We start from the raw sequence: 27,954 nt of genomic DNA, 5'->3' as shown, positions 1-27,954 counted from the left end.
GAATTTGGGGTAGTTGGAAAATTTGGGGAATTTAGGGAATTGGGAATTTAAGATTTTGGGGAATCTGGAGAATTTTGGAAATCTATGGAATTTGAGAAATTTGGGGAATTTGAGGAATTTGACGAATTTGTGGAATTTGGGAATTGGGAATTTTGGAATTTGAAAATTTGGGAATTGGGGAATTTGAAAATTTGGGAATTGGGGAATTTGGAAATTTGGGAATTGGGAATTGGGAATTGGGAATTGGGGAATTTGGAAATTTGGAAATTTGGGAATTCGGAGAATTGGAGAATTTGGAAATTTGAGAATTGGGGAATAGGGGAATTTGGAAATTTGGGAATTTAGGGAATTGGGGAATTTGGAAATTTGAGATTTTGAGAATTCGGAAATTTGGAAATTTGGAAATTTGGAAATTTGGAAATTTGGCAATTTGGCAATTTGGAACATTGAAAATTTGAGAATTTGAGAATTTGGAACTTTGAGAATTTGAGAATTTGAGAATTTGGAAATTTGGCAATGTGGAACCTTGAGAATTTGAGAATTTGAAAATTTGAAAAATTAATAATTTAGGGATTTAGAGATCAATAATTTATAGGCTTAAAATTTCGAAAATTCCCATATATCAACATTTCAAGTATGAAACACTTCATATATTTCACACAATTCGAGCCAACGCTGTTTTAAACACTCGCTAAAATACACATTACAAATCCAAAACTCTGCCAAATACATCAATTAGGTATTACATCAATTGTGAAAATATAAAAGGTAATTAAATAACATAAAAACAACAGTGCAAAATATCTCCGAAATGCAATGAAAATTAAATTTAAAATACCGCTAAAATGTTTGGTAACGCTATATCTATAAATACTATTTAAAAATTGCAAATATTTTAAAATATTTGTTACACGAACAGGTTTACTTAAACAAATTAACCAATTTGCAAGAATATTTTTAATAGCTACAAGCGTCGAGTGTTCAGGTAAAAATATTCATTATGGTTGAAACAAGAACTATCGCAATGTGAACACAGCACATTAAATTGCCAACTATTGCTGCGGTGTTAGGAACAAATATCGCAGCTCCGGAATTCATCCATGGTTCCCATGTATTGTTTCTTCTCCTTGGATCAGCTAACCAATCAACAGGATGTTTAATCTGTCGCATCAGAATGTGACCATAGTGTTCCAGATAGAGGTCTAGGTCCCTCGCAATCTGTAAACAATTCATAAATTATAGACATTTATTTTTTGTCAAACGAAAAACAAAATTATTTAACATGTATGATAAACTTGGTAAATGACAGAGGACCTTCAATGTACAGAGAATTTATGTGATGCTACCTATTACTATTTTCAAATCTATAAATTAGACAAAGGAACCAACATGATTCCTAAATTTACAAATTTACAAACTTCTAAATTCTGCAATTTTTAAATTTGTAAATTTTCAACTTTTGAACTTTGAAACTTTTAAATATTTAAATTCTCAAATTTTAGATTTCCAAATACTTCAATTCTCAAATTTTAGATTTCCAAATACTTAAGTTCTCAAACTTTAGATTTCCAAATACATAATTTCTCAAATTTTAGATTTCCAAATACTTAAGTTCTCAAATTTTAGATTTCCAAATACTTAAGTTCTCAAACTTTAGATTTCCAAATACATAATTTCTCAAATTTTAGATTTCCAAATACTTAAGTTCTCAAACTTTAGATTTCCAAATACTTAAATTCTCAAATTTTAGATTTCCAAATACCTAAATTCTCAAATATTAGATTTCCAAATACCTAAATTCTCAAATGTTAGATTTCCAAATTCCTAAATTCTCAAATGTTAGATTTCCATATACCCAAATTCTCAAATGTTAGATTTCCAAATACCTAAATTCTCAAATGCTAGATTTCCAAATACTTAAATTCTCAAATTTTAGACTTCCAAATACTTAAATTCTCAAATTTTAAACTTCCAAATTTTCAAATACTTGAACTTCCAAATTCCATACTTCTAAAAATTCTAAAAATCCCTAAATGCACTTAATTGCCAAATACTCAAAATCCCTAAAAGCACTTAATTTTCAAACTCTCAAAATTCCTAAAAGCACTTTATTTCCAAATTCCCAATATTGTAAAATCTCCAAGTTCCAAAAGACTTGATCAATAATATCCTAACATCTGATTTCAACAGGAAAGAAATAAATAACATTAAATGTATATTATATGAAGAGAGTTGTTCGTCCCATTTAGGCGTTAGATTGGCAACAGAATTAATATAAAAATTGTTAGTCGATTTTTGGCTTTATCGTTACTTCCACTTCCGCTGCGACCGTTAGAGACCGAAGATGTGCGTTAGTAGTTTAGATAGTTTTTCTTTCATATTATTATATTAGTCTGTGTTAATTATATTTTGTATTATCTCCTTATATTATAAAGCTTAAATATGGTTATGTACCTTTTTTATTCCATTGATATTAAACCTGAACATTATATCTTCCGCTTTATGAATCATGACATTTGAATATCACATAATTGCACTAATTTTGCCGTTTTCAATTTTAAAACGTGAAAAATGTTGAAAATTTATAGTGATCCTAATTGAATGACCAGGAATTTTAATATTTTCGTATTACTTACTCTGGGATATGCATCAGCGACGTTTTTTGTTTCACATGGGTCGTTTACGATATCGAACAAACATTCCGTGACATTGCACGTGGTGAACGCATGTCTGTAGTGATATGTCATATTCTGACACTGAACCGTTGCATCTCGTCGTAGCTGTATCATTGTACTTGGTTGTGTCACTGGACCACCCAAATGATAGGTGATACTTTGAGAAACAGAACTTCTTAGTACGACATCTGTATACGGTGGTATCTCTAATGTCCTTCCGGAATCTCCGTAAAAGCCGTCGTAGTAACCATTCTCGACTGATCCTTGAAAAATACATTTGAACGATTAATTTCTAATACCATTGTTTTTAACTTCTTCCCGTGCTTTGACGAGTCTTAACTTTACTCAAATTCCCAATTCCCCAAATTCCCAAATTCCCAAATTCCCAAATTCCCAAATTCCCAAATTCCCAAATTCCCAAATTCCCAAATTCCCAAATTCCTAAATTCCTAAATTCCCAAATTCCAAAATTCCCAAATTCCCAAATCCCCTGATTCCCAAATCTCCAAATTCCCAAAGACCCAAATTTCCAATATTTCCAAATACCCAAATTTCCAAATTTCTAAACTCTCAAGTTTCCAAACTCTCAAGTTCCCAAACTCCCAAATTTCCAAATTCCCAAGTTCCCAAACTTCCAAATTTCTAAATTCCCAAGTTCCCAAACTCTCAAATTTCCAAATTCTCAAGTGCGCAAACTCTTAAACTCCCATAATTCCCAAATCTCCAAATCACCAAATCACCAAATCCCCAAATTTCCAATATTCCCATATTCTCGAATTCCCAAGTCCCAAATCCCCGAATCCCCAATTCCCTACATTCCCCAACTCCCAAATTCCGAAATCCCCAAATCCCGAATTCTCTAAATCCCCAATTCCCCAAATCCCCAATTCCCCAAACCTTGAAATCCTTAAATTCCCCAAACTCCAAATTTCCGAATTCCCCAATTTCAAATCCCCAAACTCCCAAAATCCAAAATCTCGAAATCGCAAAATTTCAAAAAATCTCAACTACCTCGTAATAACTTGAATCTGCTGTATATTGCTCCTTCAGTTTTCTGAATTTCGTCGATATTCAACAAAAGTTTATCTCTGCCACGTCCGTATCCTTCGCTAAGTACCCGCCACAAATCAATACCATCGATCTGTCCTAAATCCTTTAAATCTCCTCCAGCTGCCGAGTAAAGTGTCGGCAACCAATCAGTTATATGTATTAATTGATTAGAAACGCGAGCTACTTTTTGTAACCTTGGTGACCATAGTGCTGCGACACTTCTTACACCTCCTTCGTATAAGGTGTATTTTGTCTGCAACGAAAAACAGTATACCTTATGTAACATGTGTACGTGTGAAACGAGACGAGTAAATTACTTCAAATTTACGCAAGGTTTCAATGTATTACGTAGTCACCCATAATTATCGTTCATTTTCTTGGTAAAAGTTTTATTTTGATCTTTTATATTAATTATAGGAATTTCGTATTAATCTTTTATTAATTGTATTGGTGACATTAGTACGACGTTAATTTTCTTTCTTTTTTGTTGATTTTGTATTAATTATATCAGTTGGGTTATGTCTGTGTTATCAGTTTTATGCTAAATGTTAATTATATTTTTCATATTAATTTTTATATATATATAAATAAAACACAAGTCAATAAATGGACAAAATTAACAAATATTTAAAATGAAGAAAATTACAAGCTGCAGATTATTGAATATTTAATTGTTTATGATTTTGAAATACCTTGGATGTATAACAATATACATTTCATTTGTTTAAGACAGATATGAAATTATACAAACAAATAAATGGAGAAATAAGTAAGTGACTAAACAAAGATATAAATAAATAAATAATCATAATTGAGCGTTTAATTTTCTAATTGTTAAAAATTATGGAACCCTAACAATTAAAAAAGTTATGAAACCATGTATACATATTACAAGATTTCATTTTAGAGAAAAAATATATAATTGCACAGCCAAATGTTTATGAGTGAATAAAGCAATACATAGATAGATATATAAACAAACGAACAAATAAATAAACGAGTTACAACTACTATAATAAATGTTAGAAGATTATATAATTTCTGAATGTTAAAAATCATAGTACAACATTGTATATTAATAAGTTTCATTTATTTAAAATATAATAATTTATAGATATAAAATTAAATGCACGAATAAATGTTTCATATAATGAGTTTACTTCTAATTATGTAAGAGTATCGATTTTAGAACGTAATGTAATTAAATATGAAATATGATGTAAGCTTACCCCTCTTAGGGGATAGTTTGAGCCCCAATTTCTGTATCTACCGACAGATGCAGCTCCATTATCAGTCAGAAATAAAATCAAGGAATCCCTCAACATTCCTTTTTCGCCCAATGCGTGAACGATACGTCCGACCGAATCGTCTAATCTTGACACCATTCCTGATACAAAAAGAAACAAAATTCATTTTATTTTTAATATTATGAAAACAGTTTTTTGTACTAACAATTATACTAATAATGACAACAATACTTATGCTAACAACAATAATTATTCTGATAATTATAACAATAATAATTGTTAGAATAGCAATTCTAATATTGAAATATTGCGGGAAAACAAAAAAGAAAAGGCTTCGTTGGGAGAAAGGGCGTTCGATGAGAAAATAGGGAAAAGAAAATAAGGTTGTGTAATAGGGAAAAACAAATGATTAACATTTCCGTTATTACTTTGTCTCTCCTCTTGTTCAGAAGTAAAAACATGTTGCATAGAAAGAAAAGTATTCAATGTCAAATAAATTTAAAGTTTTCTTCTTTTGTACTAAATAAATAGTTATGCAGTTAAAATAACCAATAGTTTGATTCCTTTTCTGCCTGTGTTACATTAAAAATAAAGTTAGAAGTTAACAATAATGTTAACAAGAATATAACGATAACTATGTTGATAACTATAATAACTTATTAATCGTAAAGAAGAGTAATGGCGGATAGAAAACAATGGCGGCAACTATTACTATTACAAAACGAAATGTCCTTTACGAAACAAGATAATGTACATATTATCTCTGTTTATAAAAGACTAATAACAAAACCAAGCTTTATGCATGTATAATTTCTTTATAAAAAGTTATTGCAAATAAAAGTACAGTAAGTATGTGTACAAATACTTTTTGACCCACTGCATGAATAAATATCCTTGAAGAGATTAAATAGTTTCTTTATTTACGTACTGGCATATTTGCGACGATTCGGTTCACGAATGTATGAAAACCTTCCATCATTATACTCATCTCTAGGTTGTTCCAAAGGAGCATGAACTGCTAGATGCGATATTTGAAGATACAGTGGTCTAGGGAGTTCGTGAGTTTCGATCATTCTCACTGCCTCTTTGGTGAATAAATCTGTCGCATATTCGCGGTTAATCCCGTGAGCTGGATCGTCACCACGATGTAAGTCGTATCCACTCATATTCTACGAACATAAATATAAAATACACATAGAGGAGTCTTAATTGTAATCACCATTAATCGATGGCTCATTCAAGACATTTTCAACTTTGTATTACGGGACGATATTGATTTTGAAATTTATATTGTTCATTTTACTTTGCAATTTATATTATTCTTCACATTTTGCAATTTATGTAAAACTGACAGGTAGAATGTAATGTGTTTACATAAATTATTTGTATAATATCTATACATATGTACTGTTTACATAATATCTGTATGGAATGTTTACATAATATTTAAACTGTTTATACATGTAATATTATACAGAACATACTGTACATAATATCTATGTATATAAACTACATTATTAATTTGTATTTATTAAATATAATACGTTGCAATAAAATGCTTTTGTATGCAAGTAAACATCATAGAAATTTTGAAAAAATTATCTTAAAAAACAAATTACTTTTGCAACATATCAGTTGTTTTATAGTATGTACTACTTAAATAACATATAGAACACCTATTGTAATACTAACATTGAAAAAGATGTTTAATTGGTCTTGTTTCGTACCACAATTCTGTGTATGAAAAATTATTACAAACACATATTAAATATTATTACTACAAGTACATTTAATAATTTTAATGCCATTTAACTCACAAATTGTCAATAACCAATGGCATGGCTGCCATTTTACGACAAAAAGCAGCGCCATTTTGTTGTTACTGCGCTTAATGCTGTACCTTTAATAGAATTTACTAATACAAGCATTATTATACTTAATTTTTTGTAAAATTAGAAAGAAAGCTATGTTAAAAAATTTCTTCTATGTTTTATTATAGATCCTAGTTTTTAGTCTTCCTAGTATTTAATTATTTAAATTATCAGTCTACATCACTTCCTAAAACCGAATTAAAGTTAAATCTCACCTGATTCGAATAGTGGTAATCGTAATATGAAATATGGCTGTTGTAAAATCCTAGAAAAAAATCGAATCCTCTGTGTAATGGCGTATACTGAGGTGTGTGATATCCCATATGCCATTTTCCAATTAATTTCGTCGTATAACCTAAATCTCGCAAATGTTCTGGTAATATTTTTATATCCAATGGAAGACCACGTGGTTCGCCACCACGTATACCATCGCCTTGCATTCCTAAATAAATCATTTACATTTTGAATTTTTATCTTTCTAAAATATAAATTATTTAGCTATAAATATACTTCATATAAAGTATCAAATAACGTAATGGAAATGTTATCCATTTTTTTAATGAATTCAATAAGTGCTCCAAATATTTAGCATTCAAACAGTGAAATTTCTAAAGTCTCAAATTTCCAAATTTCTAAATTATCAAATTTTCAAATTCTTAAATTCCCAAATGTCTAAATTTTTAAATTTCTAAATTATCAAATTTCCAACTTCCTCAAATTCCTAAATTCTGCATTTTTCCAAATTTCCACATTTCTAAATATCCAAATTTCCAGATTTCTAAGTTTTTAAATTTCTATATGGATATTCATGTCTTCAACTTTCTACCAAAAACTCCAACAAAGGGGACCGTAATAAAACGGTTGAAGGTAGGAACAGTCATTTACTAATATACGTACCAATTCGTATTGGATAAAGTCCGGTTAAGAAAGCTGACCTAGAAGGTGTACTAGACGGTAGAACATAGTGTCGATTCAGTATAATACCATTATACCCAAGAGCATCAATATTAGGTGTTGGTATCTGATTTGATCCGTGAAAACCGACGTCATTCCATCCCTAGAGGATATCATTCATCAATCTTATTTTCTCGTTGCAACAAATTTATCTTATACGTACATGTATATAAATCTAGGTTTAATTTTATGTATGTCAAATCATGGCGTAAATACAACACAAAATTCGCAACTCCTTCAATTTTCAAATCCCAAAATTCTGAAAATATAAAATCCCCAAATCTCAATACTCTCAAATTCTAAAATCTCTGAGCTTATAAATGGAAAATCTACAAATCTTACGATTCTCAAATTTTCGAAATCTACAATTCTCAAATTCTAAAATTTCAAAATCCTCAAATCTCAAAACTCTCAAATATTAGAAACTCTAAATCTCAAAATTTTCAAAATCATGGACTCTAAACCCACAAATCTTAAAATCCCAAAATTCTCAACTTCTGAAAATCCGAAACCCCAAATCCCCAAACTCCCAAATCCCTAAATCCCCAAATCCCCAAATTTCCAAATTCTAAAATTTTAAAATCCGAAAATTCTCAAATTCTAAAGAGCCCAAATCCCCAAATCCCTAAATCCCTAAATTCCCAAATTCCCAAATCCTCAAATCCCCAAATTTCCAAATTCTAAAATTTAAAAATCCCAAAGTTCTTAAATTCTAAAAAGCCCAAATCCCCAAATTCCCAAATCCCTAAATCTCCAAATCCCCAAATCTCTAAATCCCCAAAATTCCAAATTCTAAAATTTAAAATTCCAAAATTCTTAAATTCTAAAAAGTCCAAATCCCAAATTTCTAAGTTCTAAAATCTTCAAAGTCTGAAACCCCTAAAAAATAAGACAAATGTCCTATATTCGTATCTTCCATAATTAATGCAACAAAAAGTACGACGGAATATAGCATAAGCACAGCGGAAAGGAAGACAAACATGATTTGACAGTTATGATGAGTCAGAAGCGCCAGCGTACTTATTCAATGAGGAATTGTAGATGATTTTCAAACTACGATAATTATCTTAACTAAGGCCAATTTTAATTTAAAACACTTTCATGTGCAGTACGATTATTACAAATTAAACGACCTAGACTGGCATAAGTGTTACAAAAATACGTAGTTTCATTTTATAGACGTCATTTTGTTATTCTCCTTTTTTTCCAAATCAACCGGATATTTACTCGAAATAAATCTATGTCTTTTATAGCAAAGTATAATATAGACTTTTAAAAGCATAAAACAGGTGATAATGTTATTGACATAAAATATGAAAAATCTGAATAAGGTTAACAGAGTAATTTAGTTTCTTAATCGATTTAATGAGAGGAGCCATCGTTTGTCTTTGATTTTGACCAACTAAATACGTAAAGCTGAAAATTTCTAGATTCCCAAGTTTTCTAATTTCTAAATTCTCGAATTTTGGAATCCCTAAATTTTCAAATCCGCAAATTGTCAAATTTAATTTCTAAGAAAATAAATTTCTAAAATCGTAAATTTGCAAATTTATCTCATTTTCAAGCTTTTAGATGTCTAAGCCACAGTATTTCTATATTAGTCAATTCCAAATTCCTCCTTTTTCTAAATTTTCAAATTCCACTTCAAATTTGTAGGGTTGGAAGTTTTTCCAAATCCTACATTTTCTATATGTCTAAAAGCCTAAAATTTTAAATTCTTAAATTCTTAGATTTCTGAGCCCTCAAATTCTTGAATTTCTATAAACCTAAATTTCTTAATCCTCAAATTCTAAATCTCCCGATTTCTGAATTATTAAATTTCAAATTTTCTAATCTTTAATTTTCCTGATTCACGAGGTTCCATATTTCTAGATTTACAACTCTCCAAATCTTCAAATTCTCTAATCCTCAAACTCTTAAATTTTCGAGTACATAAAATCTCGAGTCCACAAATTTTGAAGTCCTTACATCCCCAAATTTGACAGTTTCCAAATCTCTAATTTTTGCAATTCACAAAATTCATAAATCTTCAAATTCTTCAATTTTCAAGTCCCCAAAACTCCAAATCCTCAAATTTTGACGTCTCTAAATCACAAAATCTCCAAATTCCCAAATGCTCAAATTGCACAATTTCCAAATAAACAAATTTATAAATCTCTACATTCTCAAATTCTTGAATTCTCATATATCTACATCTCCAAATCCATAACACCCCAAATTATGAATTTCCATAATTTCTACATTTCCAAATTTATAAATCTCCAAATTTCAAGGCATTCAATTCCTCAAGTTTCCAAAAATCCCAATTAAAAAGTGTACAAAAACCTGTAAATTCGTATTTTTCAGAATTCTAAATATTCGAAAATCTAGAAAATTTAAAAACAACGAACGATCGACGTTTTTTAATACTATTGCTAGCGAAGAATCCTGCGGCGCTCATTAACGTACAATCAAACAACCTCTCGAGCAACGGACGCATCAATTATAATTAGATACCTATGCATTACTTCGCAAAAACGTCTCGCAATTTTCTCAATTATTACAATTCATGCATAATGCTTTAGAATCATAATTTTGCAACATAATTCTGTCAGAAAATGCGACGAGAAAATCGCCTTAGCAGATACTGAGGAGCTACCCTCTGAATCATCCTTCCACCCTAATTATTGCACTGCGATGTTCCACAATTTATCATATATCACACTCTACGAAGTAAACATAACTCTAGTGATCTACATTCGATCCCATAAATTACGTATATGTATAATTTAACTGTGTAAATTACAAAGTAGACCAAGTAAATTGTATCATAAATGCACGTTCGCAATCTACTGATTTATTTAAAAATTTTCTTATCTATAAAAGTTATATTAAATTATATAATTTCGTTTTTTTCTCAACAGAGGATTTAATTATATTTTTTTACAGCTACCTTCACACTTAAGCCGTAAATTATTATACATTTTAATAACTGAAATAGCAAGACTTTTTTGTGAAAAATTTCCATTGATTCTACACAGTGGTTTTTGATTGGTGCCTCATCAAATATGGAAAGAGAAAAGCAGCATTTTCGGTATATTTTACTTGTTTACTATCGTAAAGGTAAAAATGCTGTTCAAGCAAGAAATTGTCAGATGTGTATAGAGAAGTATCAACAGAACGACAGAGCCAAAACTGGTTATTATTATTTATTCTGATCACTACAGAATTTTTTAAACGGTAAAACCTTCGCTTCAAACGAGGAGGTGAAAATTCACTTGCATCAATTTTTTGTCAGCAAGCAACAAAAATTTTATGAACGTGGAATTATGTTACTATCAGAAAGATGGTAAAGTGTATTAGACCAGAATTGACAATATGTAATAGAATAAAATATTTATTCACTATAAGAAAATCGTCTTTCGTTTCCTCGAAAAAAAAACGAAATTATTTTCCGAACAACCCAATAGTTTGCTATAATCTTACCAGATCATCTGCCATGATTACGATAATATGGGGTGCCGTTTCGTACAAACCAATCGCTCGTCCAACGCATAACATCAACAACAACAGCAACGTACTCGAAAATCGACACATTTTTTTGCAAAAATCCGAACAACACAAAGGAAATTTTGACGCGATAAAAGAAAACTGGAACACCATAGAACACTTCCTATTTCACACTTTCAGGCACAATTCAGAAATGACAGCTATTACGCCATTATGCTTGATGCTTATGAGAGAACTCCTGCGGGATGCAGAAGAATGAGGAACAGAAATAAATACGCTTACATAGTCCACCCACGAAAGAACATATCATGAATGGACCGTTGGGTAGAGAAGGGAAGGAAAGGGTAAGGAGCATACATCAATAATTACGGCAATAAAGAAGGTACATGTTTCAACTCGGTTGCTTCTCATGTTACCCATTATTCTGTCTAGTTACGTAATTCTATAGACTGCTTTTCTTATATTTTTAAGCATTATTTTCTGATCAAAATCATTATCGAAGTTAAGGGCTTCTGTCAAATAGATTACATTTTTAATAGTATTGCACTGTTCTTGTAACTTGATACAATATTAACTCGATTTATGAGCGCTCGATTGGGTTTTAAATCATGTCTATGAACAAGAGATTACTATGCCACTTTAAGTCAAACAAATTTTCTCGAGCTATATGATATGGTTATTTGCAATGGGGCAGAAATGTCACTGAAGAAAAACTTCTTTACAAGGTAAAACGCTTTAGAAAAACAACTGCGCTGAAGAACCTGGGCGGCAGTCACAAAAAGTATGTACACATTAACGCGACATTAAATGAACTGATGATGAACAATTCGCTTATAATATTTAAATGATCTTTTAAGAATATTTCAAGTTCAACTTTGACGACTCTGACTCGTGAGGCACTTCGGCTGTGACCAGTTTTACTCAGAATTTTAATACGCATATGGAGTTCAAGTCCAATTATAATCAGAATAGTTAACGATTGCACAATACCAAATCGACATAACATTTGAACTTTCTTTCTATTTTAATTGCAGCTGTGATTAGTTCTGACACACCTGATAAATCACAGTGGAATATGGCCGGCAGTCTTGCTGAAAACCATTCATCGAAGACCAATATATTCTTCCACAAAGAGGTTCCCTAGATTCTAAACCTCCTGTGGTGTACGAGCCTACAAAACCCACGTTCATCCGGCTGACAAACGCACTCGTACTCAAGCACTTAGCAACCACGCTCGTGCAGTATGCCTGAAGACCGAGACCCATGAAAGGATCCAAATCACTCTAATGCTTAGGTCACCTACATATCATCAACACTTAGAGTGAGGGAAAAAGGTTTTGCGACCCTGTTTTGCCAAATTACGGACTCTGATTGTATTATGGACCCCGAACTACTCTTTGGTAGAAACCTCCATCGCCCATTCTATGCTGAGTCTCATCTTTTTGGATTATTCTTGATACAGATTTCTCGTAAACTTAATAATTTCATACAAAACCTCCTTCTGTATGAGTCCAACTTCTTCGTCTTACTATCACTCGACTTCATAACTTCTATCTTCTATCATTTGACCTTCGCCTTCGAGTCAGAAATATATTGTATACATACATAGTGTACGTAGTACATATTGGATTTGTGGAGCGAAGCCTTACAATCTTCGTCGACCTGATCGGCCATCGTAAAGGTCCCAATTGCTCATAACCTTTTTCCTACCAAATTAATCAATTAGTTCCACCCCACATTCAAATCATAAAAATTATATTTGCCATTCTAACGAGTTGTGGAGACGTATTCGGGATTTCGTGGGACGAAACTTTATTACCTTCGACCTGATCGTGAGGGTCCCTCCACAAACCATTGCTCGTAAACAAATGATATGTGCTTTCCTTAATGACAAATATTTCTAAATGGATGAAATATTCGTGAAATAGTAGTAGATATAGTAGAGAATAATGAAGAATAGTAGATTCTTTGTTTCGGGATATTTAACCCTCTGCACTCGAAGGTATTTTTTTGCGAACTTTGAAACTTACTAGCTAAAAATGGTTATTGAGGTTAATGATGGCTTTTGAAGTTATTATTTCTCTACTAATAATTTCCACTAATGTCTGTTTCACTACGTTTATATGTATGTATATCACAAGTGCAATGTTATAGAATTAATTAGAAAATACTTATTTGTAATTATTGTATTAAATCGAGTGTCTGAGAGTCGACTTTCGAGTGCAGAGGATTAAACTTTTACCATTTCTCATCCAATAACATTTATAATACATAAAGTAAAGAAACATATCAAAAAGTCATAAATATATCTCACCTAAAATATATATTATGTATATCCTCTTTATTTACTGCAACCGTACATAAAATATTTCATGCATTAACATATTTATTCAATATGGATAACATTTATGCAATAGAGTGTATTTTACGTAACACAGATAAACAAGTTTATGAAATATGCAACAATCAGAAAAGAACAACTGATCAGAAAGTCATGTTAGAAGTTAACTTTAACAACTATTCGGAAAGTCGTGGATGTTTTGTAATTTGGATTGCTTCTGTATGCGCCATCATTGCTCGATGATTCAGGATTCTGACTATTTCGGTCATAAGTTTAGTTCGTGTTTCCTTGTCCAGTTCTCGTAGCACGCCCCCAAGGCGTTCTGCAGCGAGCATAAATCTGCAACGTGGTCGATCCACTGCGTACTCCGCCACGCATGGCTCCTCTTCTTCGGAATCTTCGTTATATGGCCGTTTTCGATTGCCGCTGAAATCTTGTTTAGCCGATTCGTCTGCTGATATTGGAACCATTTTGAGATTTGCTGTTTCTTCTGTGTTTGAAGTATTTAAACGTCGAATGTCAGTAACCTGTAACAAATTAATTTTTATTTATTAATGTTTATTAATTTTTAGTATCAACATTATTGAAAGGACAAAATAGGTATAAATATTTTTTAAATATATTGAAATAATTAAACTTGTATACATATAGTGTACATATGCTTACTCGTTAAATTCATAATACAGTCTCCAATTTAATTAGTTTTTTGTTCTCTGGTCTTTTCAGTCGATTTATTGCTATTTGCTGCTTCAAAATTACTATACTATCTCCACTTACTACATTCACTTTTTTAGTTGATTGCTATATTTAACTTTTGTTATCAGTGTATGATAAAAATTGAAATCTTGAAATTCTAATTTAGGAATATTTTATAACAGAAAATTGCAATCACTCGTAACTGACAAGTAAACCTACCCAAGTGTCACTCTCCGATTTCCATGAAATTTGGATATGTTGTAGTACATGGAAAATTAGGGGACACGTATTTTTTTTTAGCTGCGGTAAAACATACTTAGGGTATGAAACAACCCCCTAAAGTGTGAGAGTAAAATGGAAAAATTGCGATATTTTCGAGATCAGTGAAGCAATTTTGATGATTTTTGGTATGAAAGTATCTTTCGATAGAAGACAAAAATTGGCCTAGGTATGTTGGAAGGGGAGTGAAAATTAGGGGGTGAAATACCCCAAAGCGACCAATTTCTTGCTATAAAAAAATCGGTTTTGATCTGATCGAAATAAAATCTATTAAAACTTCAAGAGGAAAGTTAATTAGAGAACACGTATTTTTTTTTTTTTTTTTACATAAATATTTGGGACGTAAGTAACTCCTAAATTACCGCGCTCGTTCGGCACTACGCATGAAACACCTTGCAAAACTGTATCTCTTAACTGTTCGATCGTTTTAATATATCGGTTTTTTAGGTTACTGAATGGAAATCTGAAATCAAAATTCAATATAAAGGATCCTTTATGGCGGACGAAAACTCGAAAACCTACTTAAATAGACTGTATCTGTAACATGCGATTTTCAAAATATAATATAATTTCTGACATTCATTGTTAGGTGTGTAAGGTGAATCAAGCGTGTTAAGAACATATTGTATATTGTTTATAACAAAATGGTTTGAACAATATAGCTTAAAAATGAAATTTTTTAAAATCTGATGACAGCATTCATTGTATGCAAAAAATGTCTATGGAAACATCGATCACATATTTTATTAATTCCTTTGTTCAAATAATTTTGTTATAAACAATATACAATATGTTCTTAACACGCTTGATTCACCTTACATACCTAACAATGAATGTCAGAAATTGTATTATATTTAGAAAATCGCATGTCACAGATACAGTCTATTTAAGTAGGTTTTCGAGTTTTTGTCCGCCATAAAGGATCCTTTATATTGAATTTTGATTTCAGATTTCCATTCTGTAACCTAAAAAACCGATATATTAAAACGATCGAACAGTTAAGAGATACAGTTTTGCAAGGTGTTTCATGCGTAGTGCCGAACGAGAGCGGTAATTTAGGAGTTACTTACGTCCCAAATATTTATGTAAAAAAAAAAAAAAAATACGTGTTCCCTAATTAACGTTCCTCTTGAAGTTTTAATAGATTTTATTTCGATCAGATCAAAATCTATTTTTTTACAGCAAGAAATTGGTCGCTTTGGGGTATTTCACCCCCTAATTTTCACTCCCCTTCCAACATACCTAGGCCAATTTTTATCTTCTATCGAAAGATACTTTCATACCAAAAATCATCAAAATTGCTTCACTGATCTCGAAAGTATCGCAATTTTTCCATTTTATCCTCACACTTTGGGGGGTTGTTTCATACCCTAAATATGTTTTACCGCAGCTAAAAAAAAATACGTGTCCCCTAATTTTCCATGTACTACAACATATCCAAATTTCATGAAAATCGGAGAGTGACACTTGGGTAGGTTTACTTGTGAGTGGCATATGAATTTTTACATAGATACATATGAAACGTGAATATATATCACTCTTTATTTATTTTGAAATATGTACAGTATATTTTGTATACTTATGTAAACCATTTTATAATATGTAGATATAAATAATTTTGTTCAAATTTGTCTGATAAAAGTAATGTTAAATACATAGGAAGTGTAATATTTTCAAGGCTAAATATCATTAAAATTGTTTACTAAATTTACAGATAATAAAATTACAAATTGAAAGAGTTTTTCTGTGAATTTAAGGCGGTACTCAAAATATTATGAACTAAATCGTGAATCATTGAATCAACTACAAAATGGCGTGGAAGATAAGAAGAGGTCCAAAATGTGTAACAACTTTATTCTTAAAATTGCAGTATTTTACAAATGAAAAAGTATAGTTCATGAATATTTTAACTACATAAAAAAAAACTGTATAGAAATATTTTAATTGTATTGCGAGTGACCGCCATTTTCATTTGTCTAAAATTAAATTAAAATCTAACAACTAAAAAGAATTTTACGTATTAACATAACATGTCAAAATGTATAATAAAATATCATACCGAAATAATTTCGGAATTTAAATGAATTTGAAATAAGTATATTAAAAATAAAATTTTATAATTCATAAAATTGTACATTATATAACCTTCCATAATAACTAAAACTAATTGTAAATAAATTCAAATTAAAACTTGAGAAAGAATGAATGAATATAAATAAGCTATTTTATCAACCTCTTTCGCAAGCATCGCGCCATCTATACAACTAAATCAGTTCAAGTAAACGTTTCGAATAACTTTCCCTTAATTTTTCCGTCTGTTTCTTATAATTATAAGAATTGCATTTCACTGTATTCCTTTTCTAATAATAATTTTTCTGGTGCATTACCAGTTATGAACAAAATAAGACTTTATAAAACTCCTACGTGACCTTCCATAGTAACTAAAGGCAGCTATTATAGCAACTGCAGACTAAACTAAATTTAAGAAAATAACAAATATAAAAAACTATTAATTTCAAACTCTTCTTTGACCTTGGAATTAACCTGTACAACCTCGTGTAACAAAATGCAAATAAAAATGGCTCTAACGAAAAATTTAAACTTACGTTTATTTTCTTCACTTCTTTTCAAGCGTCTATTCCAGTTCCCAGTTAAAACTGTTTTACTACGTTTCACTATCTTGGGTCGTGTTTACCTGTGCTGAACTGTGTCCTTTTAGGCAAAACACTCCCTTTTGTATGTTCGCATTCTCCCACCCTGGTACAAGTCCCTTCCATGACCTTGCATCCCCTTTTCCAAGAGGACCTTGGACCCATTGTTGAACTGTAAAACCCATCGTTGGTCTGTGTGATCCATTGAAAATTCCCGGAAAACATGTACTTTGTATTCGTGTTGTTATTTTCTTACTTTTCTTTGAACCATTATTTTCTTAAGAATGAAAATTAGGAAAATAATATTTTTTTTCCACTATTTTCTTAAGAATGGAAATACAAACACATTTAACGTTAAAAATAAGGCACAATGTTCTCACAGGATCAAAAATGCTTTATTGAAAATTGATTACAAATATGTATAGAACAAAAAAAATGTACTATTTTTTGTTTTGTACGTAATGGAAATCTCAGAGGGAAAATATTTCAGGATTCCCAAAGTTTATTCATAATACTTAATTATATATTTGAAAAATTTAGAATGTTAATAATTTGAAAATTTGGGTATTTAAAAATTCAAGAATTCTAAGATTTGAAATCCCAAATTTGAAAATTTGAACATCTAGGATTTTAAGAATGGGGGAATTTGATGATTTAAGAATATCAGTCTTTAGAAGTTTGAAAAATTGGAAATTTGAATACTTGAAAAGGGAAATTCTGGAATTTTATAATTTGAAAATTTAGAAATTTAAAAACATCAGTCTTTGGGAATATGTATTTCTGAACGTTCAAGTACGCTTTTCCAGTGGGGGTGCATCCTCAAGTACCGTTTTACCGATCAGTAATCGAGTCCATGAACAACTACAAAACTTTTCTTCCTTTTCCTTCCGGATGTATAAGTACGTATTCTCTCAGAAATTTTTTAATAGAAAAATTTCTTCTTCAAGTCTTCTTAGCAACCGCATCGTATAGTTCACTTGTTAGAACGCACAAATTTAATTCCAAAAATATACCTTCTTACAAGGTCCCTCCGTCCAATTTAATGTTTTCAAATAAAAATATTATTTATTTATTCGAAATAAAAGAACTAGTGAACACCAATGTTGTCGACATGTATACAGAAACATTTGTTCGTCTTTAAATATATTTTATTTTATTTTTCTTTAAAATTATCAAACCCATATTATTTATATTATTTTTCTTTTTACATGTACGTCTCAAAGAAGTAATTAGAAAAAGTTTCGTCGAAATCTATGAGGACAATGGACATCGATAAATTTACCTTATACTGCAATGTGTTTTGAACCTGATACCTCCATCTAAATTTTCATTTATTTCCCAATCACTTTGCAATAATAATTTTGAATAAGATTGTTAAATTAAACGGTTTAATGTATACCTAACTTTATATCTTTATAGTTCGAAGACAATAATAAATATGAAACAACCTGCCTCTCCTTACTGGGGGAAGTTCAGTTACTTTATTGGGTAGCTTGGATATGCACATAAATTGTATACCGAAACCGCTCACGCGAAGTAACAATGAGAACCAGTCACTCAATTGTGAACTACCTGCTGAAATAAGCACTGCAATAGATAGACATGACATAATGCAGCACCGCAGAATCTTTGTCCTCTTTACAGTTATATTATACCCTATTGTAAATTCAGGTATAACAGGTATAGTGTATTACCATGAAAATGTGCATACAACTCAAATTTAGTATATACCGAGTTTTGGGCAAGATTGTAACTTGATTTTATTTTTTAATTTAATTTAAAATTACATTTGTTGATCTCTGTTACATAATTTTTTCAATATAATAAATATAACCTGTTCTGATATCAAAACCATTGAACTCTACTTCAATAAATGAAAACTGCAACTCAAAGAGAATTAGGAAACAAAAATGGCCAAACTTCAAGATTTCATTAGAGCTTTTTGAAAAATGGTATTTTTTCTTGTATTTCAATGATGTAGAGATGAAGATTGAAATCAAAGTGGTTGCAAGATTGAATTAACTGTTATACCTGTAAACATTCCAAATAAACCATACTAACATAAGTTGTAATAGTAATTATATTGTACAACATATTTACTTATTTGAACTTTTATTAGTATCAGTAAACAGAAGTAGTAGTGAATTATGATATTCCGAACATAAAATGAAAAACTAGTATGTTGATTATTGATTTCGAAACAACAGTAATATCTATATGTAATTAATACAAAAGTACTAAGCAAGCAAAATTTTCGTCATGATATTAATTATAAATAAAATTCGCAAAACAAAATTGCTTTGGAAAATATTTAAATATGCAATTTGGAAATCGTTCTATAATCGCAATGTTTAAAGTACATAAGGTGTAATTATAAGTGGAAGTCGTAAAAATGGAAATAATTTATTAGAAAAATGTACTATCTCATTTTATATGGTACGATTTTTCATTACCTCAAGAAAAACAATATACATTTTGAATACATTATAAACATCATTTATTACCAAAAAAAAAAATAAAATGTCAGACGAAAGAAATCCTTCCAATCACATTATATTTGTATAAAAGTATTCATCACAAATAACGTGACAAATAGTGACTGGCTGGAAAATTGTACTACATAGTGATGCTAAATCGCATATGCATTAGATATTTTCATAGTAATCATTGTTTTAAAGGAACCACCGTTATTCATTAAAGAATAAAATGAAAGATTAACAAATGTATTAATTGCATATACTGCGCTTTGCACCAATATTCTTAATATTTTTACACAAATATAAGTTAATCAATTTGAGATCATTCAATTAGTTTATGTGAACATTAACATCTTTAATGAACAAGGTGGTTTAATCGAGGGTACAAAATAGAAATATTCTCTTTGCAGCATTTCATTATAATGAAACACAAATTGCTAATGAGGCATTGTTCTTATCATAGACAAGAAAATTTGATACATTTGTTCACCAGTTGTCAAAACAAGCAAACTTTTTCATTTTTGTACCCATGAATATTATACCTTCATTTGATTTATTATGATACAGGTTTTTTTGTTTCTAAAAAGAATACAGCATTTATTGTTTTGGAGAAGTCTAAAGGTTTTTCATCTCCTCCATTTCAGTATCAAATATATTACGCACACTTTGATTGGGCTACTCGTATTCAATTATTATTATTTATTTACTTATCAACAGTACCTAAGGTATTCCACTAGCACATGAATTTTAATAAAGAATTAGCATATGCCATTGGCCTTAGATTTGGATGAGGCTGAAACATAAATATTTTTATAAAACAACTATAAAAATGCAAATAATTATAAATTAGCTGTATAACATACCACTCCTTCATATATTGTGAACTTCGGTTTCATGTCTTTACCGTTAAGCGTGATAAAGGCACCCCGATTACCCATAGTATCACTAAAAACAAACAAAATAAACATAATACATTAAAACTCACTAAATTCATGAAGTATTTTATTTAAGTACCAATAATTTGGAGCAGAAAACACGGTAATGCATTTCCCATCATGACCCATTTCATATCCCTCATTTTTCACTTCATGACTTCTTATGATATAATCTAGATTATTCAGGGCAAGGAAATTTTGTGTGACATCAGGCCCAAATTGAACACCGACTCCTCTTTTACTGGGTGCTCTTCCTGGTTGAGGTTGTGGATCTGACCATAATAATTCACACATTAACCCTTCTTCTGGTGGTTGCCTATTCCTATCAATTTCCCGAATTTCTTTTAGCGTGACATCGTCTCTTGAAAATAGACCACCATGCATTACCTACAAAATAAATATAATAAGGAGTATTATAATTAATGTATTTAAATTCAATAAGAGTTTTATTTAAATATACTTACGAGTACTCTGTTATTAAGACAATGAGCAAGAGGAAGCCAATTATAAACTTCTGTAAATAATTCTGCCATTTGAGCAGAATATTTTGCTTTGACTTCACCGTCGAATCCATACATTTGATTCATTGTAGCAGATTCATGATTACCTAAATGATACATCTTAGTATGAATATGTATCTCATTTTAATGATACAAATAAATCAACAGGTACACACCTCTAGACATAAAAAAATGATTTGGATACAACAATTTAAATCCAAATAAGGTGAATATACATTCTACAGAAAATGAGCCTCTATCTACAAAATCCCCATTGAATAACTATAATACTGTTAAGATGTATATATTATATTAACCAAAGTGCATGTATTAGTAATATATTTTGTATTAAAACATTAAAAATGCAATGATAAATATATAATACAATATAGTCATATTACAAAGGATACATAAGGGTTAGTTTCTGAAGGCAACCCATTAAATTGAAAAATGTTAAGTAAATCATAGAATTGGCCATGTATGTCTCCACAGACAGTAAATTTACTTTCATCCGGAATTGTGATATCGATTAAGCTTGGTTGTGCCATAAACAATGCTTTTACATCTAAAAGAATTTTATAAGCATATTTACGATGTAATTTAAATTGTTTTTTGTACCAACTCAATAAATCTTGCATAAATTGTAAAGTGACTTTTCCATCTTCAAGTTTAGGTCCTGTATATTCATCTTCGATAGCTGTAAAATCCATGAAAATAAGTTTAATTTTTTCTTAAAAATGACTCGAATGCATCATATAATTAATAATCAAGTATTAAATATAATGATCTACCCATTTCTTCTAAATTAATCATATCAGCTATATTCTTTTTGTTTGCTTCCACAGAAATTGCTTTTTCAAAAGCTAACATTTTTAATATTTTAGAACATTCTGTATATTTAAGCATTGCATCTTTATCGTTTGGTCTTGCCTTAGTAACAGTTTTATAATCCTTAAGAGCTAATTTGAATTTGCCAAGTGACATATGCGCTGCGGCTCTACGATAATATCCCTTTACATAATTTTTATCTAATTCGATAGCTTTAGATGCATCTGTAAGTGCATATCCAAAGCATTCAGTTTTTAAATACGCAAAACTTCTATTCCCATAATATACTGCCACTGTAGGGTTACACTCTATAGCTTTAGTGTATAATTCTATAGCTTTGGTATAATCTTGATCTAAAACAATAAAATATATTGGTTATATATAAAAATGAACGTATATATAATGATAATATTTAAAACAAAAATTTAGAAGACAAACTGGTATTCAGCCAATAATTATATTTATTTAATATTCGATAAAATATACAATAAAATAAAAATCCGATATACAAAATATATTACATATAAAGAAATATCATATTCATAAAAATAGCTATCAGAAATGAAAATGATTGTCTACGGTACATCTATACAGATCATAGAATAAATAATATAATTGTTTAAAATTGTTAATTAATTGCTCCAAAAAGCGATGCTTCATTTGTTAATTTAATGATCATTTACGTTGTAGAAGTTGGGTTAGTTTTGAATACACACGTGACTAAATGACACTAATCTAATGACGATTATAAATTTCTATAAATCTTTAGATTCTGTGTGAAAGTAAATTGCAGAAGAAAATTAATGAAAAAATTTTGTAAACACACTTTTGAAGCATTCATTCGCTTCTTCTTTAAATTTTTCCGCTTTTGCCGCATCTTCTGACGATATTTCTGTGATATATACTCCTGTGATCTCTGCGTTTTCACTCATTTCGTGTCTTGTACTAGCAAATTAACGAGTTCACATAAATTGATTTAAAATATATTGAAACGTAGGTAATAAATAACACATTAAGGTAACAATAACTTTTTTTTATATAATGGTTTTTACTACACCGCACTGAATACCATGAAACCTATTAAACTACTCCATGATACGATTCGATCGATCGAAGTCGAGAACCAACGAGAACTATCGATCATTACGATTCAAGAAATGACTATTTTACGATATCGCGTGAACTTGGCTTTAATATTGTAATATTGAAATGGCTTTGATACATTTGTATCTAACAATATCGATATATGTATATATATTAGAGGCAATATTTAGAAATGGCGAAACATGCAATAAATAGTGCACCTAAGTGCAAATCTAGCTTCCCTGGGGAAAAAGGGAGCCAAAGAAAACAGATTTCGACCACCCGCAATAACATCCGCGCACTCAAACGCATTATACCTAATTTACAACAGTCATTTTCGCAATCGATAAATAATAAAATATTTGTGAGTACATGCTTAGTTTTAAAAGCCAGCTGTTTTATTACGCATTTTACAGTTTAGACAGATGATTCTAACAACAACATCAGAAGATAACTTTACGATTTTTCTAACTGAAATTTACATTTATAACGAAAGTACCATAGCGGTTTAATATATAGAAATGACATACAAAACAATAGTTCATTGTGATGTAATTAATTAAAACGTTGAGAACGTTCTGGAGACCTCATCCTTACGTGCATTTGAACATTTCTATTTTCGAACGCGCAATCAGAAAATAGTATCACATGCGCCAGCTAACGGAAAAGCGTAAAATTATCAACGCAAAAAATTCCTTTCTGTTGTGATACAAGGCATTTTTAAGTTTTGTTAATGATTGAAAATTGTTCTATAAGATTCGTGATGTCAGAGAAATGAAACAGTAAGCTGAACAAGAAACTGTGGAAAATCGTCATGCTTCAGTTCCAATAAAATTTTGCAAATAACTCCTTTTTGTATTTGAGAAAACGGTTTTTGGTGATTCGTAAAAAAACTGTTTACAATTCTTATGTCATATCCTACATTACCGATAATGCACAGTATAATGAAGAAACTGGTTTAAACATATAATTTACACTTTCAGATTCGCGGTATACATATTCCAAATAATATTTTCTTGTTGACAATATGTATATTTGAGCGAGCGAGCCGAAGGCGAGCGAAACACTTATACTTGACTTTGCAACTTCTTTGTCCGCGTTTTTCTTTTGCACCACTCAACCAATTCTCGTCAAATTTTGCATGCACATGCGTATGTAAGTACATACAGATGGATATAGAAAAAAAAAATTTTAACCGAAATTTTCCGCACTTTGTCGACGTAGTATGGTTCCTGAGGCATTTAGAAACAAATTTCTATTAGGGTTTGATGCGTTTTGATGCCTAAAAAAAGCCAGAAAATCAATTTTTGTCGAATTCGGTCCAAAAAGATACAGGTGCCGCCATCTGGCGGCGAAACCGCGAACTAAACTGAAAAACGTATATCCGAACACGCGTTAAGGGGTTAAATAAAAATTGATTTTCTGGGCTCAATAGGCAAAAAAATGAATAGCTTATTCAACAAAAATTGCTTTAAAATGTCTAAAGAAGCATACTACGTCGTCAAAGTTGCGAAATATTACTTTTTATATTTTTCCTTAACGCGTGTTCGGACGTTTTTCAGTTTAGTTCGCGGTTTCGCCGTCAGATGGCGCCACAAATTTTCTCCATAAAATGACATTTTTTTTATTTTCTTTGTTAAAGCCTTTAGGAAGCTTTTGTTGCATTATTTTGCTTCTAATGCGATCACATAACACTTTTTGAGCCTCGGAAGGACTCAAAGTACGCTAATTTTCGAGAAAATCGCATTTTTATGTTTTCGTAGTTCCCACTTTCACCGCTAGATGGACGCCAATTTTTTAGTCCATGTTTCGGACTATTTTTCAATTTTCTTTTCTAGCGCTTTTAGGAGATTCTTGTGGCATCATATAGGTTCCAGAGAGGTCAGAGATTGATTTGTGACCCTCAGAAGTACTTAAAATTCGCTAGTTTTCAAGAAAATTGAAATTTTAGTTTTTCGTAGTTCCGTCGCTCGCCGCTAGATGACGCCACCTGTATCTTTTTGGACCGAATTCTACAAAAATTGATTTTCTGGCTTTATTAGGCATCAAAACACATCAAACCCTAATAGAAATTTGTTTCTAAATGCCTCAGGAACCATACTACTTTGTCAAAGTGCCGAAATATTGCGCTTTGCATGTGCAGTAGAATTGACATAGGCGGCTCATGTTCGTATCGCAATGCTGACACAAAATAATTAATTACTCATTACCCGAACATTATTTATGAACTTTTATGATCGAACCATGTAAATAATGCATTGCTGATCATTCTTTAATCATAAAAGTTCATAAACTGTGCTCAGAAAGTGAGTAATTAACAATTTTGCATACTCATTGTCGTGTATATTCCTCTTACGCGCCGCCCGCGCATGCCACGGAGGAATAATTACCGAAAAATCATATCCTCGTAGATTTTAATGCAAAATTGAATTTGCTCCAGCTTATATATTTGACTTTTCAACTTTTTTGTCCACGCTTTTCTCTTGCACCACTCAACCAATTCAACCGGATGACACGGTTGACTATTTTTGCTTTAGTGTGAAATTTTCTCGCTCGCTCAACATTGTTAGATTAGGCGCGGAGCGCCTCAATCAAACAGACCTAGTTACAGTATACGATATTGTCGCCCTTACCAAAAACGATCCCAAACCTCTACACTCTACACACATGAATAAATGCCGTCGGTAAGATGGGGAACTATATAAAAATAGTACAATTTTTTTCCGAGTCTCCAAAAATCAATAAAATGATGCATTTTCAATTTTCAAATATAAATTTCTGATATCACAATTTGACCATTTTTCTAATGTTGTGCAACGTAAAAATGTCCTGTTTCGCGACAAAAAGTTACTTTTTGTCCCGATAGTTTCGCACTCTACTGCTAAATGGCACCAAATATACCTTTTTTTATTGCGCGCGGAAATATTAATTTTGAAATACATATAAAAATGAGACTTCCAAAATGCTTTCAAACTGCTATAACATTATTCATAAAGATCGATTCTAAATTTCTAAACCCATAAATTCCCAAGTTTTGAAATAACAGATTTGCAAATTCCCACATTACTAAATTTGAAAATACCTAAATTTAACAGTTCTCTGATTCTATAATTTCCAAATTTCTTAAATTACTAAAACCTCAAATTTCCAAATTTCAATTTTCAAGTTTTTCAGTTTTCAATTTTCAGTTCTAACACGTGTAGCGACCATATACGCAATTTTTTTTATATATTATTCCCATTCTTCGCCGATCATTGGTTACATATAATTATTCAATACAGATTCTATTTCAGTAGTTCAATTTTAAAATGTATGTAAGAAAAGGAATAAAAAATGTTGATGCATATATAGATAAGATTTATTGCAGGTCAAAATATTGTACGTTCAAATTGTATATTCATAAGAACATCTCGTGACGTCAAGTTTTAAAGGTTAGTGTTGTGCGTACGTTTAAAGTATCTGGTTGCGCTTTCTAAGAAGAAAGTTCTTTGCAGACTTTTGATTGAACTTGACATCGCTGTGAAATCGTTCTTTTCGTTAATTTATTGTATGTGTATATTGCATCATATACATTAAAAAAATATTGTATATGTATGGTATTTTTAAATTTTGAAAAATATTTCAAGACAGTATATTATTGTGATGGCTAAAATAATAAAAAGTGTATGTTCTGCTGCATGTCATATAAAATCTTCGATAAAAAATTTTGGGAGCATGCAAGCAGCTCCTCTGCAGCAAGCTGCTTTAGAGGAACGTTGCATTTTGGTGGATGCGTTAGATAAACCTCTTGGTGAAGCTACCAAGCGAGATTGTCATACGGTTAATGCAGATGGACAAGTTCCTCTTCATAGGGCATTCAGTGTGTTTTTGTTTAATGGTAAAGGAGAATTACTACTTCAAAAGCGATCTGCTAGTAAGGTAAGCATCATTGATATATAAAAAGCATCATATTTGTTAAATAAAGTATATTAGATTAATACTAAATAATGTTCTTTATAGATAACATTTCCAAACCATTATACAAATACGTGTTGTAGTCATCCCTTATCTGAAATTCCTGAAGAAACAGAAGAACAGGATGCAATTGGAATACGTAGGGCAGCACGAAGAAGGCTTAATTATGAATTAGGAATCCCTTTGTCACAAATTCATTTATCAGATTTTCTGTATCTAACAAGAATTCATTATCATGCAGTGAGTGGATGTTGGGGTGAGCACGAAATAGATTATGTGCTGTTTATGCAAAAAGATAACATCACATTAAATCCGAATCCAGATGAAATTAGTGAACTTCATTGGGTATCACAATCCGACATTAATCAGTTTGTAAAAAGTATTAATTCTCCATTAAGTCCTTGGTTTGAATTAATTCTTAATCATAAATTGCCACTTTGGTGGGATAATTTATATACTTTAGAAAAAATACAGGATCATAATACGATACAAAGATTCATATGAAATTTTTATAAATTTTAAAAGCAAATGTGACAAAATTAAATAAAGTTTTGTAAATTTATGTTTTATATTATTTGATTATATGTGTCAAAAATATTTTATGGCTGGTAATTATAGAACTAATGCATAATAATAAAAAAACTAGAATATAAAGGTTTTGAAATAAAATGTAAATTTGATAAGTCATATAAATACACTTTATTTATTAACATAATATAGTGTACATACAAAGTAAGAAGATGTGTCACATGAAAACCAATTTTATAATTATGAAATAAAAGATGAATGAAATATTTTTAAATCATTCTTTTTATTGTAATTATATGTACAGGTAAGGAAGTATACGTGGTTTGTATATCTAGATACCAAAGTTACATTAACTTGTAATTACATAATTTTTTATTTCCTTATGTACCTGTTTAT

The 27,954-nt window shown here is 30.5% G+C and overlaps 3 protein-coding genes and 1 long non-coding RNA gene across 9 annotated transcripts; 2 read left to right on the top strand and 2 right to left on the bottom strand.

Annotated features, from left to right (window-relative positions):
• Positions 1 to 622: 622 nt before the first annotated feature.
• Positions 623 to 12,563, bottom strand: LOC100879509 (arylsulfatase B-like). 2 transcript variants are annotated; one of them, XM_076534038.1, is made up of 8 exons: positions 12,342 to 12,563; positions 7,741 to 7,900; positions 7,059 to 7,285; positions 5,901 to 6,141; positions 4,955 to 5,112; positions 3,687 to 3,978; positions 2,637 to 2,938; positions 623 to 1,218 (listed from the first exon to the last, which is right to left on the bottom strand). In XM_076534038.1, the coding sequence occupies exons 1-8, from the start codon at positions 12,549 to 12,551 to the stop codon at positions 982 to 984; spliced, it is 1,827 nt and encodes a 608-aa protein (XP_076390153.1). In that variant the 5' UTR covers positions 12,552 to 12,563; the 3' UTR covers positions 623 to 981. The 2 variants fall into 2 exon arrangements, with proteins under 2 accessions (XP_076390153.1, XP_003699551.2); XM_003699503.3 differs by lacking the exon at positions 12,342 to 12,563 and adding an exon at positions 11,263 to 11,585.
• LOC143264886 (uncharacterized) lies at positions 12,002 to 17,203 on the top strand. Its single transcript, XR_013038872.1, has 3 exons — positions 12,002 to 12,067; positions 12,321 to 14,227; positions 16,317 to 17,203. It is a non-coding gene; the product is annotated as an uncharacterized LOC143264886 (long non-coding RNA).
• PpD3 (protein phosphatase D3) lies at positions 13,609 to 23,139 on the bottom strand. 4 transcript variants are annotated; one of them, XM_012283929.2, is made up of 10 exons: positions 22,820 to 23,139; positions 21,957 to 22,346; positions 21,788 to 21,862; positions 21,576 to 21,730; positions 21,342 to 21,447; positions 21,130 to 21,272; positions 20,745 to 21,052; positions 20,594 to 20,675; positions 17,209 to 20,523; positions 13,609 to 14,154 (listed from the first exon to the last, which is right to left on the bottom strand). In XM_012283929.2, the coding sequence occupies exons 1-9, from the start codon at positions 22,923 to 22,925 to the stop codon at positions 20,464 to 20,466; spliced, it is 1,425 nt and encodes a 474-aa protein (XP_012139319.1). In that variant the 5' UTR covers positions 22,926 to 23,139; the 3' UTR covers positions 13,609 to 14,154; positions 17,209 to 20,463. The 4 variants fall into 4 exon arrangements, with proteins under 4 accessions (XP_012139319.1, XP_076390154.1, XP_076390155.1 ...); XM_076534039.1 differs by having other exon boundaries at positions 17,209 to 17,425; positions 17,510 to 20,523; positions 21,576 to 21,862; positions 22,820 to 23,138; XM_076534040.1 differs by having other exon boundaries at positions 17,209 to 17,425; positions 18,081 to 20,523; positions 21,576 to 21,862; positions 22,820 to 23,138.
• Positions 23,140 to 26,302: 3,163 nt separating this feature from the next.
• Idi (Isopentenyl-diphosphate delta isomerase) lies at positions 26,303 to 27,832 on the top strand. Of its 2 annotated transcripts, XM_012283944.2 has the most exons (3): positions 26,303 to 26,507; positions 26,571 to 26,994; positions 27,076 to 27,832. In XM_012283944.2, the coding sequence occupies exons 2-3, from the start codon at positions 26,719 to 26,721 to the stop codon at positions 27,532 to 27,534; spliced, it is 735 nt and encodes a 244-aa protein (XP_012139334.1). In that variant the 5' UTR covers positions 26,303 to 26,507; positions 26,571 to 26,718; the 3' UTR covers positions 27,535 to 27,832. The 2 variants fall into 2 exon arrangements, with proteins under 2 accessions (XP_012139334.1, XP_003699534.1); XM_003699486.3 differs by having other exon boundaries at positions 26,303 to 26,994.
• Positions 27,833 to 27,954: the final 122 nt, after the last annotated feature.

This window comes from Megachile rotundata, chromosome 7 (genome assembly GCF_050947335.1).
Source record: "Megachile rotundata isolate GNS110a chromosome 7, iyMegRotu1, whole genome shotgun sequence".
In the NCBI taxonomy this organism is placed as follows: Eukaryota; Metazoa; Arthropoda; class Insecta; order Hymenoptera; family Megachilidae; genus Megachile; species Megachile rotundata.
The sequence above is the reverse complement of the archived record's forward strand: the minus strand, read 5'-3'. Positions and strand labels throughout refer to the sequence as shown.

Coding starts and splice junctions, on each gene's coding strand:
- LOC100879509 (XM_076534038.1), bottom strand. CDS start 12,551: ATGGGTCTCGGTCTTCAGGCATACTGCACGAGCGTGGTTGCTAAGTGC. Junction 2,939..3,686: donor CAGATTCAAGTTATTACGAG/GTAGTTGAGATT, acceptor GTATTTTTCAAG/GATCAGTCGAGAATGGTTAC. Junction 1,219..2,636: donor TCGCTGATGCATATCCCAGA/GTAAGTAATACG, acceptor AATTGTTTACAG/ATTGCGAGGGACCTAGACCT.
- PpD3 (XM_003699485.3), bottom strand. CDS start 22,925: ATGAGTGAAAACGCAGAGATCACAGGAGTATATATCACAGAAATATCG. Junction 21,448..21,575: donor CTTCAGAAACTAACCCTTAT/GTATCCTTTGTA, acceptor ACAGTATTATAG/TTATTCAATGGGGATTTTGT. Junction 20,676..20,744: donor TTTTCTGCTCCAAATTATTG/GTACTTAAATAA, acceptor GTTTGTTTTTAG/TGATACTATGGGTAATCGGG.
- Idi (XM_012283944.2), top strand. CDS start 26,719: ATGGCTAAAATAATAAAAAGTGTATGTTCTGCTGCATGTCATATAAAA. Junction 26,995..27,075: donor AAAAGCGATCTGCTAGTAAG/GTAAGCATCATT, acceptor TGTTCTTTATAG/ATAACATTTCCAAACCATTA.